The sequence below is a fragment of the Salmo salar genome, chromosome ssa07, assembly GCF_905237065.1.
Source record: "Salmo salar chromosome ssa07, Ssal_v3.1, whole genome shotgun sequence".
NCBI lineage: Eukaryota > Metazoa > Chordata > Actinopteri > Salmoniformes > Salmonidae > Salmo > Salmo salar.
Window position 1 is genome coordinate 26,243,365 of NC_059448.1, and position 18,944 is coordinate 26,262,308.

Consider the following 18,944-nt stretch of genomic DNA (forward strand, 5'->3'; position numbering starts at 1 on the left):
GTCGGTAAGTCCGTCATGAACCATTAGGAAACATGACTTGCACATCTAGTGGCCAACTATGCGAACTACAGGAAACTACATTCCCTCCAAAACAGCTTCTGCAATAGCATCCAACTCATTCATCTTCCAGTCACTATGACCCAGTTTCCGACCAGAGTTAAGCGCGTGTAAATAGAACTTTATTCCTTTTTTATGTGTTTTCCTCTCTATGCGTATTCTAACCTTGAACTTAAGCATGAGAATAGTATGCTATTCATCTACTATTCGTTCGAGGTGGAGACCGAATAAATGAAGGTGTGGCGGAGGAGTGTCTACAGATACATCGTATTCTGACCTTGACTTAATTCCCTAATAATTCCACCAACTTTACGTGAGGAAATCATGAATAAGGTCTAGCGAACCTACCGGTTCAAAGTGGAAAAAGCATCTACTTAATTTGTTCCAATAGAAATAACATCGTTTCTCCATGCACTGTAATTTACAACTTCATAATATCTATTGATAAGAGCTAGGTAAAAAAGTAATCCGTTTTGAGAAGGGGATTGTAAATACACATAGTAATTGTTTCAGATAATTTTTCCTTATGAACCCTTATGATTTCCTTATGTGAACCCAGCCATATGGAAGCAAACTGAAAATCATATAGAGCAGTCTGTTACATGACATGTACTGTATTGTACAGTGAAATAAGATATAAATAGCCATGCAGTTATTCAGAATTCTAATTGTGTGCTCTCATAATTTGCAAAGATGAAAATTGGAGACCAGAGCTATAGGAAAACCCCATTGAATGAAAACTCCAAGAGAAAATCTGTTGCCCAGCATAAGGGAGAGTTTTCAGCAGTTGAATGCAATTTGAGTGTGCAAGGTAGCCACACCTGCAGAGCGCTTTACACGTCTAAATAAGTCTGAATGCCAAATACAGAAAAGTGCATAGGAAAGGCATGCATAGGAAAGGCATGCATAGGAAAGGCATGCATAGGAAAGGCATGTGTAAATGGAATGTAATTGCTTTTTTATGCACTTTTCTCTCTATGCGTATTCTGACCTTGAACTTAAGCATGAGAATAGCGTGCTATTCACCTGCTATTAATTTGGGGTGGAGACCGAATAAATGAAGGTAATAATTCCAACACCTTTAGCGTGAGGAAACCATGAATAAGGAAAAAAGTGGAAAAAGCATCTACTTAATTTTTGTCTAATTTACAACTTGATAAGAGCTATTGGGAAGAGCTAGGTAAATGAGTAATCCCTTTGGATAAGGGAATTGTACATATAAATGACACTCGTTTTAGATATATTTTATCTTATAATTGCTGGAGGCATATGTGAAACCAGTCAAATGGTAGAAAACTGAAGCATATCAACTTTCCCACAGTGACGTTTATGAAATGCTGTGCCATTAGGCAGAATTTAAATTGTACGGCCTTACCTTGCTGGGATGGGCAAGATCCTTCTCTGTTTCCTATTTCTATCATGTTAAATATTAGCCACTATCAGCATCAAATCGTCAGTAGGCCTAATAACAGCACATATTCAACTGCCAATTTACTGTTAGTTCCCTTCAGTTGGTATAGTCTACATTATCGTTCCATTTAATTACATTATTTCGTTAACCTTCATTTGCTTCCTCTGTAAACGCCATCACGGGCATGTGGTTGTTGGTGAGGATCATTAGTAACAGTTTATATACACTGCTCAAAAAAATAAAGGGAACACTTAAACAACACAATGTAACTCCAAGTCAATCACACTTCTGTGAAATCAAACTGTCCACTTAGGAAGCAACACTGATTGACAATACATTTCACATGCTGTTGTGCAAATGGAATAGACAACAGGTGGAAATTATAGGCAATTAGCAAAACATCCCCCAATAAAGGAGTGGTTCTGCAGGTGGGGACCACAGACCACTTCTCAGTTGCTATGCTTCCTGGCTGATGTTTTGGTCACTTTTGAATGCTGGCGGTGCTTTTACTCTAGTGGTAGCATGAGACGGAGTCTACAACCCACACAAGTGGCTCAGGTAGTGCAGCTCATCCAGGATGACACATCAATGCGAGCTGTGGCAAGAAGGTTTGCTGTGTCTGTCAGCGTAGTGTCCAGAGCATGGAGGCGCTACCAGGAGACAGGCCAGTACATCAGGAGACGTGGAGGAGGTCGTAGGAGGGCAACAACCCAGCAGCAGGACCGCTACCTCCGCCTTTGTGCAAGGAGGAGCAGGAAGAGCACTGCCAGAGCCCTGCAAAATGACCTCCAGCAGGCCACAAATGTGCATGTGTCTGCTCAAACGGTCAGAAACAGACGCCATGAGGGTGGTATGAGGGCCCAACGTCCACAGGTGGGGGTTGTGCTTACAGCCCAACACCGTGCAGGACGTTTGGCATTTGCCAGAGAACACCAAGATTGGCAAATTCGCCACTGGCGCCCTGTGCTCTTCACAGATGAAGCAGGTTCATACTGAGCACATGTGACAGACGTGACAGAGTCTGGAGACGCCATGGAGAACATTCTGCTGCCTGCAACATCCTCCAGCATGACCGGTTTGGCGGTGGGTCAGTCATGGTGTGGGGTGGCATTTATTTGGGGGGCCGCACAGCCCTCCATGTGCTCGCCAGAGGTAGCCTGACTGCCATTAGGACCGAGATGAGATCCTCAGACCACTTGTGAGGCCATATGCTGGTGCGGTTGGCCCTGGGTTCCTCCTAATGCAAGACAATGCTAGACCTCATGTGGCAGGAGTGTGTCAGCAGTTCCTGCAAGAGGAAGGCATTGATGCTATGGACTGGCCCGCCCGTTCCCCAGACCTGAATCCAATTGAGCACATCTGGGACATCATGTCTCGCTCCATCCACCAACGCCACGTTGCACCACATACTGTCCAGGAGTTGGCGGATGCTTTAGACCATGCGCCACCTCATCAGGAGCATGCCCAGGCATTGTAGGGAGGTCATACAGGCACGTGGAGGCCACACACACTACTGAGCCTCATTTTGACTTGTTTTAAGGACATTACATCAAAGTTGGATCAACCTGTAGTGTGGTTTTCCACTTTAATTTTGAGTGTGACTCCAAATCCAGACCTCCATGGGTTGATAAATTGGATTTCCATTGATTATTTTTGTGTGATTTTGTTGTCAGCACATTCAACTATGTAAAGAAAAAAGTATTTAATAAGATTATTTCATTCATTCAGATCTAGGATGTGTTATTTTAGTGTTCCCTTTATTTTTTGAGCAGTATATATATATATATATATTTTTTTTTTAAAGACATAGCTAATTCAATCGTTATGGAGAGGAGCACAGACCAAACGTAACAGTTTGAACACAACGCATGGTGCAATACTTGGATGTGTCATCACACAGTTCCATGGTTAGTGCAGGCAATAGATGAGAGTATAGCCTACTATTGCACACTATTCTCCCTATTATAATTCTTTGTTCACTAATCATCCAAAATTACCATGAGTTAAAGATCTGAACGTGGCAATTTTCTGAATGAATCAAAGCCATGTTCTTCCTCCAAACCTTTTTTTATGATTCACAAATAATTTCCAAACCCTAAATAATCTAAAAGATCAGAGTATTTTAAAATCTACCAATTGGTGCTGAAACTGAGATGAGTATGCATATATATATTTAGATGGCTTTCTTTAATTGATTCCTAATATTCTGAACCGATTCTCTCAATATATTGTATTGAGTCTGTTAACAAAATTCAAACTAAAAGGTACACCATATTTAAAGGGATGGCTAAATAAATGTACTGAAAACCCTATTGAATGAAAACTCTACGAGAAAATCTGTTGGCCAGTAAGTGAGAGGGGTTTTCAGCAGGTGAATGACATATCTTCAGCGCAGGTAAGGGAACCACTCTAGCGAAGCCCGTTACTCACCTTCATAAGGTAAGTGTGAATACCAACTACTGAGAAATGTGTAGGAAAGGTATGCAAAAGAAAGGCATCATTTCCTAAGTCGGAATCGGGCCCGGCTTGCCATTCTTATCAGGTTTCACACAGATGGGACTCATGACATTGGAGCTGGTTGTCGACTCTACGTCTCCCTCCTTTTCCTTCAGTCCGACCTCCTTGGCATCCCCGTCTCTCTCTCGGCTATTCTGGCTGTTCTGTCGGCTCTTCCTTGTCCCAGAGTCCTGCGCCGTGCCCTCGAACAAGCGGGCCATGAAGGCAAAGCCGTCCCGCCTGATGTAGGACTTGCCAACAAAAGTGTAGAGGACAGGGTTGGCACAGCTGCTGATGAAGGCCAGGGCTGAGGTGACCGCACGGCTGGTCTGCCAAATAGAGTCAAGCCTTGGGGAGGGAGTGAGAGGAATGGAGGGAGGGAGATACGGGGGGGGAGAGAGATACGGAGGACTGTAAACGGGTTGCCATGAATTTGACAGTAACTTACAGCCAACTCGGTGGCAAGCAAAATTATGTTTTTCTTTTCAAAACAAATTTGATCAGTCACATGCTTTGTAAACAACAGGTGTAGACTAACAGTGAAATGATTACTTACGGGCCCTTTCCAACAATGCAGAGAGAAATAAAGACTAACGATAACTTGGCTATATACATGGGGTACCAATACCGAGTCAATGTGAAGGGGTACATTGTAATTGAGGTCAATACTGTATGTACATATAACTAGGATTAAAGTGACAGATAGTAAACAGTAGCAGCAGCGTACGTAATGAGTCAAAAAGGTTAGTGCAAAAAGGGTAAATGCAGATAGTTAAATAGTTAACCAAATAGCTACATAGACTAACTATTTAGCAGTCTTATGGCTCGGGAGTAGAAGCTGTTAAGGGTCCTGCTGGTGCATCGGTACCGCTAGCCTTGCATTAGCAGAGAGAACAGTATATTAGTATTTGGTAGCATTGCCCTTAAATTGTTTAACTTGGTTCAAATGTTTTGGGTAGCCTTCCACAAGCTTCCCACAATAAGTTGGGTGAATTTTGGCCCATTCTTCCTGACATAGCTGGTGTAACTGAGTCAGGTTTGTAGGCCTTTCCTTGCTCACACACGCTTTTTCAGTTCTGCCCACAAACGTTCTATGGGATTGAGGTCAGGGCTTTGGGATGGCCACGCCAATACCTTGACTTTGTTGTCTTTAAGCCATTTTGCCACAACTTTGGAAGTATGCTTGGGGTCATTGTCCATTTGGAAGACTCATTTGCGACCAAGCTTTAACTTCCTGACTGATGTCTTGAGATGTTGCTTCAATATATCCACATAATTTTCTTTCCTCATGATGCCATCTATTTTGTGAAGTGCACCAGTCCCTCCTGCGGCAAAGCACCCCCACAACATGATGCTGCTACCCCCATGCTTCACGGTTGGGATGGTGTTCTTCGGCTTGCAAGCCTCCCCCTTTCTCCTCCAAACATAACGATGGTCATTATGGCCAAACAGTTCTACTTTTGTTTCATCAGACCTGAGGACATTTCTCCAAAAAGTACAATCTTTGTCCCCATGTGCAGTTGTAAACTGTAGTCTGGCTTTTTTATAGCGGTTTTGGAGCAGTGGCTTCTTCCTTGCTGAGCGGCCTTTTAGGTTATGTCGATATAGGACTCGTTTTACTGTGGATATAGATACTTTTGTACCTGTTTCCTCCAGCATCTTCACAAGGTCCTTTGCTGTTGTTCTGGGATTTATTTGCACTTTTCGCACTGTTCATCTCAACGTGTCTCCTTGAATTAAGGTCACTAATTAGTAAAGAACTCCGCTCACCTGGTTGTCTACATCTTAATTGAAAGGAAAAACCTGCAGACACTAGACCCTACATGGAATGAGTTTGACACCCCTGATTTAATGTTTAAGACTTTCTGCCACTCCAATCTGTCCTCTGTACATTTTAAATTGATGGGGAACTATAACGACATAAGAGTTAAATTTGTAGAGCATTCTCCCTCACAGGTGCAAAAAATATAGCCTCTTATAAAGGCACGCCTCAAAATATGTTAATGAGCCAGAAACAACAATACACCATGCAACCACTACCGTTCAAAAGGTTTTTAGGGCTCCAAAAATATGGTACGGAACTGTATTCTGTCAGGTGGAATGACAGTACCATTCGGAGTATATTACTCGCTAATGTTCAGACTCTGAACAATGAAGTAGACGGGCTTAAGGCGAGGACCACCTAACAGATAGACATCAGGGACTGTCAAGGACTGTAACATACTCTGTTTCACAGAATCATGGCTCTGTTGGGATATACTGTCCCCGTCCATATAGCCAGCTGGGTTCTTAGTCCATCACGCACACAAGAATAAAGAACTCTCCAGGAAGAAGAAAGGCAGGGGTGTATGTTTCATGATTAACTACTCATGGTGTGATTGAGATAACACAGAAACTCAAGTATTTTTGTTCACCCAACCTAGAATACCTCACAATCAAATGCCGACCATATTGCCTCCCAAGAGAATTCTCTTCGGTTATTGTCACAGCCGTGTATGTTCCCCCTCAAGCCGATACCACGACTGCCCTAAAGGAACTACACTGGACTTTATGCAAACTGCAAACCACATATCCTGAGGCCGCATTTACTGTAGCTGGGAATTTTAACAAAGCAAATGTGCAAAGTTCTATCAACATATTGACTGTAGTACTCGCTTAGGGAAAACACTAGACCTCTGCTACTCACCTTTTCAAGATGCCTACAAGGCCCTCCCTTTGGCAAATCAGATCACAACTCCATTTTGCTCCTCCAGAAACTCAAACAGAAAGTACGCGCGGTAAGGTCTATTCAACACTGGTCTGACCAATCGGAATCCATGCTTCAAGATTGTTTTGATCACGCATACGTTCCGGGTAACCTCTGAGAATAACATTGACGTTAACACGGACAATGTCACTGAGTTCATCAGGAAGTGTATAGGAGATGTTGTTCCCATGGTGACTATTAAAACCTACCCAAACCAGAAAGCGTGGATAGATGGCAGCATTCACGCAAAACTGAAAGCGTGAACCACCGCATTTAACCATGGCAAGGTAACTGGGAATGTGGTCGAATACAAACAGTGTAGTTATTCCCTCCATAAGGCAATCAAACAGGCAAAACATCAGTACAGAGACAATGTGGAGTCACAAAGTGGAGTCGCAATTCAACGGCTCAGACATGAGACATATGTGGCAGGGTCTACAGCAGGGCTCTCTAACCCGGTTCCTGGAGAGCTACCTTCCTGTAGGTTTTCAGTCCAACCCCAGTTGTAACTAACCTAATTCAGTGTATCAACCAGCTAATTATTAGAATCAGGTGCAATAGATTAGGGTGAAAACTCAAACAAGCTAAACACCTTCTTCGCCCCCTTTGAGGATAACACAGTGCCACCGACGCAGCCCACTCCCAAGGACTGTGCACTCTCATTCTCCGTGGCCGACGTGAGTAAGACATTTTAAGCGTGTTAACCCTCGCAAGGCTGCCAGCCCAGACAACATCTCTAGCCACGTCCTCAGAGCATGCGCAGACCAGCTGGCTGGATTGTTTACGGACATATTCAACCTTTCCTTATCCCAGGCTTCAAGATGTCCACCATTGTTCCTGTACCCAAGAAAGCAAAGGTAACTGAACTAAATGACTATCGCCCCGTAGAACTCCTGTCATCATGAAGTGTTTTGAGAGACTAATTAAGGATCATATCACCTCTACCTTACCTGACACCCTAGACCCACTTCAATTTGCTTACCGTCCCAATAGAACCACAGACGATGCAATCACCGTCACACTGCACACTACCCTATCCCATCTGGACAAGAGGAATACCTACGTCAGAATGCTGTTCATTGGCTACAGCTCAGCCTTCAACATCATAGTACCCTCCAAGCTCATCATTAAACTCGGGGCCCTGGGTCTGAGCCCCACCCTGTGCAACTGGGTCCTGGACGTCCTGACAGGCCGCCCCCAGGTGCTGAAGGTAGGAAACAGCACCTCCACTTCGCTGATCCTCGACACAGGGCTCCCACAATGGTGCATGCTCAGCCCCCGCCGGTACTCCGTTGTTCATCCATGACTGCGTGGCCAAGTAAGCCTCCAACTTAATCATCAAAGGAAACAGCAGAGGGAGCATGACCCAATCCACATCGACGGGACCGCAGTGGAGAAGGTGGAAGGTTTCAAGTTCCTCGGTGTACACATCACTGACAATCTGAAATGGTCCACCCACACAGATAGTGTGGTGAAGAAGGTGCAACAGCGCCTCTTCATCCTCAGGAGGCTGAAGAAATTTGTCTTGGCCCCTAAGACCCTCAGACACTTTTACAGATGCACAATTGAGAGCATCCTTTCGGGCTGTATCACTGCCTGGTACACAACTGCACCTCCCGCAACCACAGGGCTCTCCAGAGGGTGGTGTGGTCTGCCCAAAGCATCACCAGGGGCACACTGCCTGCCCTCCAGGACACCTACAGCACCCGGTGTCACAGGAAGGCAAAAATGATCATCAAGGACATCAACCACCAGAGCCACGGCCTGTTCACCCCACTATCATCCAGAAGGCGAGGTCAGTACAGGTGCATCAAAGCTGGGACCAAGAGACTGAAACACAGCATCTATCTGAAGGGCATCAGACTGTTAAATAGCCATCACTTGCCGGCTACCACCTGGCTACTCAACCCTGCACCTTAGAGGCTGCTGCCTATATACATAGACATGGAATCACTGGCCACTTTAATAATGGAACACTAGCCACTTTAATAATGTTACATACTGCTTTACTCATCTCATATGTATTAACTGTATTCTATTCTACAGTTTTTTAGTCAATGCCATTGCTCGTCCTAATATTTATATATTTCTTAATTCCATTATTATACTTTTAGATTGGTGTATTGTTGTGAATTGTTAGATACTATTGCTCAGCTGGAGCTAGGAACACAAGTATTTCACACACCCACAATAACATCTGCTAAATATGTGTATGTGACCAATAAAATGGGATTTGATTTGAAAACAGCAATATCCTACAATGCTCCATCATTTACAGTACGCTGCAGTTAAATTATTCTGATTTTTTTTACTGTTGATAATACCATTAGAGGGAGGGAGGGAGGGAGGGAGGGAGGGAGGGAGGGAGGGAGGGAGGGAGGGAGGGAGGGAGGGAGGGAGGGAGGGAGGGAGGGAGGGAGGGAGGGAGGGAGGGAGGGAGGGAGGGAGGGAAAACAGGGTTGTTCTTTCTTTTAATGAAAATTGAGTTTGGGATTTGATAATAATAAAATTAATGAAAGGTTATTATGACCCTACAAACACAAAAGGGGATGAGGATGTTACGACACAGTCATTTAGAAAGCCCTTTTAGTAAGCCTACCTTGCTTTTAGAGCTGAATCATTTGGAGAAAGGGCTGCAGCAACCTGTAAGGACATATTTAATCTATGAGAACATATTTCACCATAACAGACAGTCATGTTACAGCAACACCTATTGTTTTAGCCCCAATAGGGAGTGTGAGGCCCTGGCTATAAAACTCACACACAAACACACAATACCTGCACAATGTTGATGACATGGTAGGGCAACCAAAAGACACCGAAGGTTACCACGATGGCCAGGATGAGATTCTCACTGCGGATCCTCCTCCTGAACCTGGTCAAATCAAATGTTATTTATACAGCACGTCTTACAAAAATGCATTTCAAAGTGCTTAACAAACAAACAAACATAAAATAAAGTGAGAAAGATGAGGAAAAACAATACATTCTAAACAAATATGAAATGAAGATCGAGAAAATTGTAATTAAGATCAAGATCAATAAATTAAGATAGTAAAACAATGAACCTTGTCTGCCTGATCCGCCGCAGGATGCAGATGTAGCTGCCTATAATCACCCCGTAAGGAACTACAAATCCCAGCACTGTTTCCAACATGTACTGGAGCACCACCTGTATCAGCATAGAGATCACCTTCATCGACAGCTTGATTCTTTAGTGTCAGTGACGCTATATACACAAAAGCAATGTAACGTTTATACTCCATACCTAACAATGTTTTAATGGATGATCTGACTACAGATGCTACGGTGATAGAAAGCCGTCATGAAAAGTAAGTACTTTCTTCTTCTCTCAACTGACATACAAGTCTTTAATTGTTGATGAAATGCTTTTCTCCCATCACTCACATGCAAGCCCTATGGTCAGTGGCAGATTTAGGCATAGGTGACATGTGCAGCCGGCCAGGGGGCAGCAAGGGGCACCCACACAGAAAATCGAGTTATATATATATATATATATATATATATATATATATATATACATATATATATATATATATATATACACCGAATGGTGACATTTGCGCGTTCGGTTTTCTGTCTCTCATTTGCAAGTCAAGGCAATGATGTGGGATGCCCTGTGGGCGCCCTGATTCTAGTTTGTGAGCTAGGCAGGCTAATGCCTGGGAAGGTCTCCCACTCAGAAGTAGGAGATTGGGAGGGGGCGGGGTAGGTTGACCTCAGGTCTCCCCACTGGAAGCCCGAGGTAGGGGTTGCGGGTGACTGTATCAAATAGCACGACTCTTACTTTATACAGTATTAATGTCATTAGTAATTGCAATTAGTTGTGCAATTCAGTTTGTGTGTTTCTTTCTTTGTGTGTTTCTTGTTTGAAGTGTAATAATCAGGTTCTCTTCAGGTTCTCTTCTTTATTTGTGTATTTGTGAGATATAGGATTTGTGCAATTTAGTTTTATTTGTGTGTTTTTTGTTAGCAATAGGGTAATAGTGTAATAATTTGATTACTTTTTTATTCATATTTATATACTACAATTTGTTTCTATTTGTCGTTGTTACTTCTTTTCGATCGTTATGAGTGTTATTTTTGTATATATATTTATATAGTTTTAAATGTTATGAATATTTATTTGTGTTGTTCCAAATGTCGGAATAAAAATTACAGTTATTGGGGGGGGGGGGGGTTCGCCCAGGGAGCCATACAAGCTAGAACCACCAGGAATGAAGAGGATTAAGCCAGTCAGTCAGTAAATAGCGTCACTCACATGACTCTGCTGCTTGTGCAACGACTCACACACTACGCGGCTCTTCCCGTTGAGGTGCACGGTCTTCCGCTCGTCCCTGAACAGCAACGCAGGGATGGACGCGACCAGCACCATGGTCCACAGTACCAGCACCCCGCGCAGTACCGCCTTCCGTCCAGCAAGTGCAGCGACGCGCTTAGGCCACACCACGGCCACCAGCCTGTGCAGGCTCATCAGCATGATCAGTTGGATGGAGGCGTACATGTTGGCTAGGCACAAGTAAAAGAGTATCTGATGAAGACGAAGAGAGAGAGAATATTCTTAGCATTTCAAAAGGATAAGGATTCAATGAAAAAGTAAAGTACTCACTGCGTGTTAAGTATCAAATGTGTTTTGAAATTTGTCCATCTTTTGGCATAAAATTATGTCACTGGTCTATTGACATTGGTCACCTCCAGGCCAACTACATTGCAGTCATTGCATTGCATCAAGCAATGGTTGCTTGCCACGTCATTGACGGAACAGTCGGGCATCAGATTGGTATATCATATGATGAGGTTAGCAGATATGCTTAATACCTATGCAGGCTTTGTGATATCTAGCACTGACTGCAATGTAGTCAGCCTGGAATGGAGGCATTATATCAACAATCAACAAGAAAAAGAGCCCCCACCTTGCACATGATGTTGCCGAAAATCCAGGTCTTCTTGACCAGGTAGATCACGAAGAAGGGCGTGAGCGCCATGAGCGAGCCGTCGGCCACCGCTAGATTGAGGATGAGGAGGGTGGTGACGGAGCGGCGGCGGGCACGCGCCAGGATACTCCAGATGATGAAGAGGTTGCCGGGGAGGCCCAGCAGCAAGACCAGACACAGGATGAGAGCCCCTACTGTCATGGAGGTGGTATTACCCACAATGCTTCTGTTTTCCCCGGAAACAGATGTGTTGGTGGTGTTCAGGATGTGGATGGAGGTGGACAGGAACAGGGAGGGGGATGTAGAGGAGGAGAACGGATAGAGGGATGAGGAGGGGTTTGTGAGGGATGGAGGGATGATTTGGGGGAGGGAGAAGTTGGACGGGAGGCGAAGGGGAATGCTTTGGTTGTGGGCCATTGCGATGACCTGCAAGGGACAAGGTTATTGAGTTCAAAACAGTGTGGCATGTTTTATTAACTTGTATAAGCAGCAATGCTGAATAGCTGAGCCGACTAGGTGAGAAATATGTCAATGTGCCCTTAACAAAGGCACTGAACCCAAATTGTTCTGAAGAGTGTCTGCTAAATGACTAAAATGTGATGATAGGATACAGACTTGGCGTTCAAATACTATTTTAAATTATTTCAAATATTTTATCTGTGCTTGATTGAGCTTGCCTGGTTTAGTAATTCAATAGAATAGTCAAATCCCACCCACCTGGCACTCCAGGCAGGCAAGAAAAAACACTCAAAGTACTTGAAAGACTTCAAATAGCATTTGAACCCAGGTCTGATAGGATTTGAAACAAGCTCACATGCTGACCAAACCAGACGCGTCCGCCATCACGCACACGTTGATTTTGTTCACCCAGACCAGAAGCGATCAGGACACGCAGGTTGAAATATCAAAACAAACACTGAACCAATTATATTAATTAGGGGACAGGTCGAAAGCATTAAACATGTATGGCAATTTAGCTAGCTAGCTTGCTGTTGCTAGCTAATTTGTCCTGGACTATAAACATTGGGTTGTTGTTTTACCTGAAATGCACAAGGTCCTCTACTCCGACAATTAATCCACAGGTAAAACGGTAAACCGAATTCCTTTCTCATCATTTCTCCTCATTCCTCAGGCTTATTCTTCTTATTTTGGACTTAATATTCGCGGTTGGCAACCAACTTTACAGCATTACTACAACCTACTGGAATGTGGACCTAAGTTCATCTTTCAATCACCCAAGTGGGTCTATGCTCCTAAAAACCAATGAGGTGATAGAAGAGGCCGGACTTGCAGCGCGTTGAGCGTCACAAATAAAACCGATTTCTATTTTAGCGCCTGGCCACATAGACCGCTCGCTGACGCCCGCGAGCAGTGTGGGTGCAATGATTCAATAACATGTATGTGTACTGTACATTTATTTTGCCACGCTCGCACACGCTTATTTGCATTGGACAGTGTGCAGTGCTATAATCCATACGAACACTGTGGCGGTTCTAATTGCAAGTCAAACATGTATAGTTTAGGCCAGTGGTTCCCAATGACAAAGCAAAAACAGGTTTTGGGATTTTCTTGCAAATGTATACATAGTGAAAACTTCAATACCTTAAGAGTGTGCAAAGCTGTCATCAAAAGAAAGAGTTGCTATTTGAAGAATCTCAAATACAAAATATATTTTTATTCGTTTAACACTTTTTTGGTTACTACATGACTCCATATGTGTTGTTTCATAGTTTTGATGTCTTCACTATTATTCTAAATGTAGAAAATAGTAAAAATAAAGAAAAACCCTTGAATGAGTAGGTGTTCTAAAACTTTTGACCGGTAGTGTAAATATACAGTACCAGTCAAAAGTTTGGACACAACTACTCATTCAAGGGTTTTTCTTAATTTTTACATTGTAGAATAATAGATATCACAACTATGAAATAACACACATGGAATCATGTAGTAACCAAAAAAAGTGCTAAACATAAAAAAATATGTTATATTTGAAATTCTTTAAAGTAGCCACCCTTTGCCTTGACAGCTTTGCACACTCTTGGCTTTCTCTCAAACAGCTTCACCTGGAATGCTTTTCCAACAATCTTGAAGGTGTTCCTACATATTCTGAGCACTTGTTGGCTGAATTTCCTTCACTCTGTGGTCCAACTCATACCAAACCATCTCAATCTGAATGGATGTATGCATGAAATTCATCGGAGGGGTTTGTATTTCACAGTATTTTACTGTAATTACAAGGGATTGGTGCAAGCAGGTAGGCTGTTAGGTAAAGTGTTTACATATTACAGTGTGTACATATATATTTGGTGTTTTATATCACTTGCACTTCTAGAGGCCTTAACAAAGGCTTCCAAACTGGCAGCAACTACATGGCAAAACAGACCAAAAGGACATGACAAAATGCTCAACCATAATTTTAAATAATTATTTTACCCCTTTTCCTCTACAATTTCATGGTGTCCAATTGGTAGTTACAGTCTTGTCTCATCGCAAAAACTCCCGTACGGACTCGGGAGAGGTGAAGGTCGAGAGCCGTGCGTCCTCCGAAACACAACCCAACCAAGCTGCACTGCTTCTTGACACAATGCCCACTTAACCCGGAAGGCAGCCATACCATTGTGTCGGAGGAAAAACACCGTACACCTGGCGACCTTGTCAGCTTGCACTGCACCCGGCCTGCCACAGGAGTCGCTAGTGCGCGATGGGACAAGGACATTCCTGACGGTCAAACCCTCCCCTAACCCGGACGATGCTGGGCCAATTGTGCACCGCCCCATGGGTTTCCCAGTCGTGGCCGACTGTGACAGAGCCTGGACTCGAACCCATAATCTTTTGAGGCACAGCGATGCCGTGCCTTAGACCACTGAGCCACTCGGGAGGCCTAATGCTCAACCATTTAAGGTTTAAAGCCCTATTCGGATGGGATTCGTTTTACCAAAGCACCACATCTGTAATTTTAGTCCCATCCGAATCTACCATGGCAGTCATTTTTACATGGGAGGAGACAGCCGCGGGAAGTATGGGTTCTGAGGGTCCTGCAGCACCCCCTGAAAAACCTGAATAAAAAAAAATATATATATTATATATATTTTTAAATATTGTAAAAAATAAATGTCACACAAAAGTAGTGCACTGGGCCTTTAATAGTCCTGTATTAGTGGTAATATCCATCTGCAGTGCCAGTGTGGGTATAACGGACATTCTGGGGTAATAATTAAATAACCAACATTCTTTAGTAATACTAGTCCTGTGTGAACAGGGCTTAAGTCTCACTGCCACTCAAATCTGTCCCCTATACAAAGTCATGGGGCACTATAACCACATAGGAGTGGTACAGCATTCTCACTCATGGGTGCAACAAATATAGCCTCTTACAAGGCATGCCTCGATATATATTCATGCACCAGAAACAATAATACTATGCACCCACTAGTGGTCAAAAGGTATTTGGTACTCCAAAGATACGGTACAATACCTTATTCTGTGGGGTGTATTATAGTACACCCCATACAGCAATTGTTTGCCACGCCCACAACATTTTCCCACAATGCATCATTATTGATAGTATGCTGCAGTAAAACGTTTGAGTATTTTACTGTTGATAATAACCCAAAATGACCATACATTTTACAGTTCTCCATTACAGTGTGTGTGCGTGCATAATGTGTGTGCGTGCGTAATGTGTGTGCGTGCATGTGAGCCTGTGCGTGTCCATGCGTGCGTACACATGCTTTCTGCTCTGCATTACCGGACTTCAAATTCTTGAAGTAATAACTTTTTATTTTGATGCCTACGTCTTTTATGCACCTTATTACATTTCAAAGCGTTAGAGAAAAATCCCTCGAAACGTATGTACTCTAAGTTCCAAAAGTATGTGCCCCTATTTGTCAGAGGCTTTTGCTGAAACAATGGAAGGAGTTTCTACATGTGTAGGAATGTTGAGGAATTGTAACAGGCTTCTCCGCTACACTGATTCCTAACCAGCTAGACCAGACTTGAGTGGTGACGCAAACAGTATATTGTAGCTACAGTGTTTGTTTGCGAAATCATTCTACCTCCCTCCGAGGCCTGTTTCAAATCAGTATGTCTGCTTTCGAAATGGCACCCTATTCCCTATGTAGTGCACAACTTTGGATAAGGTGCCATGGGAATAAGGAGCCATGTTGGATGAATCTTATATCTTAGTGTTTGGTCCAGAGAAGGCTATAGTCTGAGAATGTAGGTCTAATATAACATCAGTGTTGTGTTGAAAGAACAAGACTTTGTTCTTTGTAAACAACCTCAGGTTTATAAGCTACAACTCTAACATCCTCAAGTTCTCGAGCTAGCATAACAACACTGTTTTTCCCAGGTACGGTGGCTCCCATAGGACATCTAAGATGAGTCGAATCGAACACAACAATAACTCCAAGGGGTTGCATAGAAAACATAACAATCACAATCTAATATATTGTGTGTTTTCCTTGCAACTGTCTAGATTAGAACCGTGGGTAACACTTTAATTTAAGATATACACATTAACCACAAATTTGAAGTGTATAAATAGGTAGATAAGTAGTTTATAAGGCCTTTATAATGTCTTATTAGCCATATATTAGGCCTTAATTAAGTGTTTTCTAATTCAAACATTATAAGTCATGGAATACTGGACAATCCTTAATAACCAAATCAATAACTATAATAACGATGTATTAATAGTTGATAAAAAGCAAGTTAGACAAGAAACAGACTCTTAGTAAGCGTTCTCAATGTGGGACTAATAAGGGCATACTACGTCAATATGTGTTCCCTATTCTAAAGTGTGACCATAATTTTACATGCAGGAGAATTGCAGATTTTTTTTATTCAGAAATGACCTAATTGGACAGAAAGGGGCACACCCCCAACCATATTCCATACAGCATTCAAGTCCAAATCTGATCTAAACAATTAGCAACAAAGACTTGATTTATACTTCTATATATGAATGTCGGCTGTATGGAATATAACGGTATAATGTGAATTGAGCAAAACCATGTAATGTTTGCCTGAAACTAATTGTTTACATGAATTGTTTACATCAGACTTGAATGGTGGCTATATGACAGCTATTAATCCACTTATGTCGTCAAACTACACAAATCAGGGAGACATTTTATGCTTCGCTCAAGAGTGTGGGGAGGATTGCCCTTTTGCGATTCATAATCTACTCTTTTACAGTCAACATTCATATATATGTAATTATAAATGGAAGTTTAGTTGTTTACATCATGGCTGAATGGCATTTATGAGGGGAGGTGTGCCCCTTTCTGTCCAATGAGGTCATTTCTGGAAAAATGTTCTGCAAGTAAAAATATGGTCGAACTTTAGAATAGGGAACACAGAGTTAGTATGCCCTTATTAGACGCACATTGAGAACGCTTACTAAATTTGTCTAATTTGCTTTTTATCAACTATTAATTTGCTTTTATTTTTAGCAAACAATTAGGTAATTAAGCAGAATTACAAGAAAAAGTACTGTGAAAGTTCAAGGAGGTTTGCTTGGTGTGTTTGTGTGTGCTAGACTATAAGGTGTGTTCTTTTACTGAGTAATAGTGTAAATATGTTCGACATGTATTGACTTGCTGTGTGCAGCTTATTAATTAAGTTATTATTTGATAGGACAAGAACATTTGAACTAAGATTTACTTACACTGAGTGTACAAAACATTAGGTATACCTTCCTGATATTGAGTGGCACCCACTTTTTCCCTCAGAACAGCCTCAATTTGTCGGGGCATGGACTCTACAAGGTGTCGAAAGCATTCCACAAGCCCATATTTTGTCTTGCCTATTCACCCTCTGAATGGCAAACATACACAATTCATGTCTCAATTGTCTCAAGGCTTACAAATTCTTCTTTAAGCGATTTCTTCCCCTTCATCTACAATGATTGAAGTGGAATTAAGAAGTGACATCAATAAGGTATCATAGCTTTCACCTGGATTCACCTGGTCAGTCTGTCATGTAAAGAGCAGGTTTTCTTAATGTTTTGTACACTCAGTGTAAAAGGTAAAACGTATCCTAAATCACAACTCCTATTCTGAACTGCTTGATAGGAGATATATAAGGCCCCAGGACTACCAATGTATCTGAGGGTACGGTAATAGCTCGTTAGTGTTAACTTTACTTTACTGACTATTCCCATTGACTGACAGGACCAGAGTCAGGAGTGAGGTGGAGGAAGAAAGAGAGGGAAAACATACTCACCAAATAGTCCTAATCCTGGGGAAGAGAAAGAGATGGACTAGAGGCATAGATGGACAAGACTTCCTTTATTTCATTTCTTACAGTCTTGATGTTTATCTTCTTCCTACTTTTCTCGATACTCCTCTTTCTTGCCACGTGTTCTCACCTCTTATCCCTTACTTTCTCTCTCTCGCACTCTCAAACTATGTGTTTTCCCTGAGCTGTCATGCTGGCTGTAGCATGCTAGATCAGGTGTATCTTTGTATAATGTAATGTGTAATGACCCCTCCTTGCCGTAAAAAGAGTGAGACACACACATGCACACATTGACACACACATGCACACACAGTAAAAACAGGTGAATTAGCCTGCCCATATGTTTTACAATCTATCATCGAATCCTGAGAGAGAGAGAGAGAGAGAGAGAGAGAGAAAAAAATGAGTGACAAACATTCTAGAAGTAAATAAATAATGTAAGAGCCAATCACATTGAGTTGTACGTATAATCAATAACAACTGATAACAATCAATTGAGAGAGTAAGAAAGGCACAACAAGAGATTTAAACTCTTTTAAAAAACCTTATCTAATTCTCCAAAGATTGAATCATAGGGCAGAATTTAGAATTAGAGTTTCACAGACACAGGAAATCGCTCCTTTGTCTGGATAGGCCAGAAAATGTGACACGTCACTCCCTATGCAAATCTAGGGTCTAAAACCTTCAAGTGAGCCCCGCTGAGAGGTTAGCTACTTAATTGAGCTGAAAAGATTGAGTCTGGTGCATGGGGCAAAGAAGCCATTTTGACATCTTTCTCTTCATACACCATATTTTCGTATATAAAGTACTACAATTCGTTTTTTTGACGGCAACAGTCAAATTTAGTAACAAGGCGTTAGGTCGAGTTATGACAAGGAGGAGGAAAAAAACACAAAACACAAACATGCGACTCCTGAAAATAGGCCTATATCTCCTGATTGACCAGGGTACAGAACTGAGGACCTTTTTTTCTCCTGTTAATAGTGACATGGAGAGAGTGAGGAAGAGGCAGTGTCTGAAGAATGGAAAAGGAGTC

The 18,944-nt window shown here is 42.3% G+C and overlaps 1 protein-coding gene across 1 annotated transcript; it reads right to left on the bottom strand.

Moving 5' to 3' along the window:
- Window positions 1-3,064: 3,064 nt before the first annotated feature.
- On the bottom strand, window positions 3,065-18,245 carry LOC106608998 (leukotriene B4 receptor 2). Its single transcript, XM_014207317.2, has 7 exons — window positions 17,894-18,245; window positions 11,645-12,091; window positions 10,993-11,262; window positions 9,779-9,882; window positions 9,489-9,585; window positions 9,310-9,353; window positions 3,065-4,312 (listed from the first exon to the last, which is right to left on the bottom strand). Exons 2-7 carry the CDS (start codon window positions 12,080-12,082, stop codon window positions 3,973-3,975), a joined length of 1,293 nt encoding a protein of 430 aa, XP_014062792.1. The 5' UTR covers window positions 12,083-12,091; window positions 17,894-18,245; the 3' UTR covers window positions 3,065-3,972.
- Window positions 18,246-18,944: the final 699 nt, after the last annotated feature.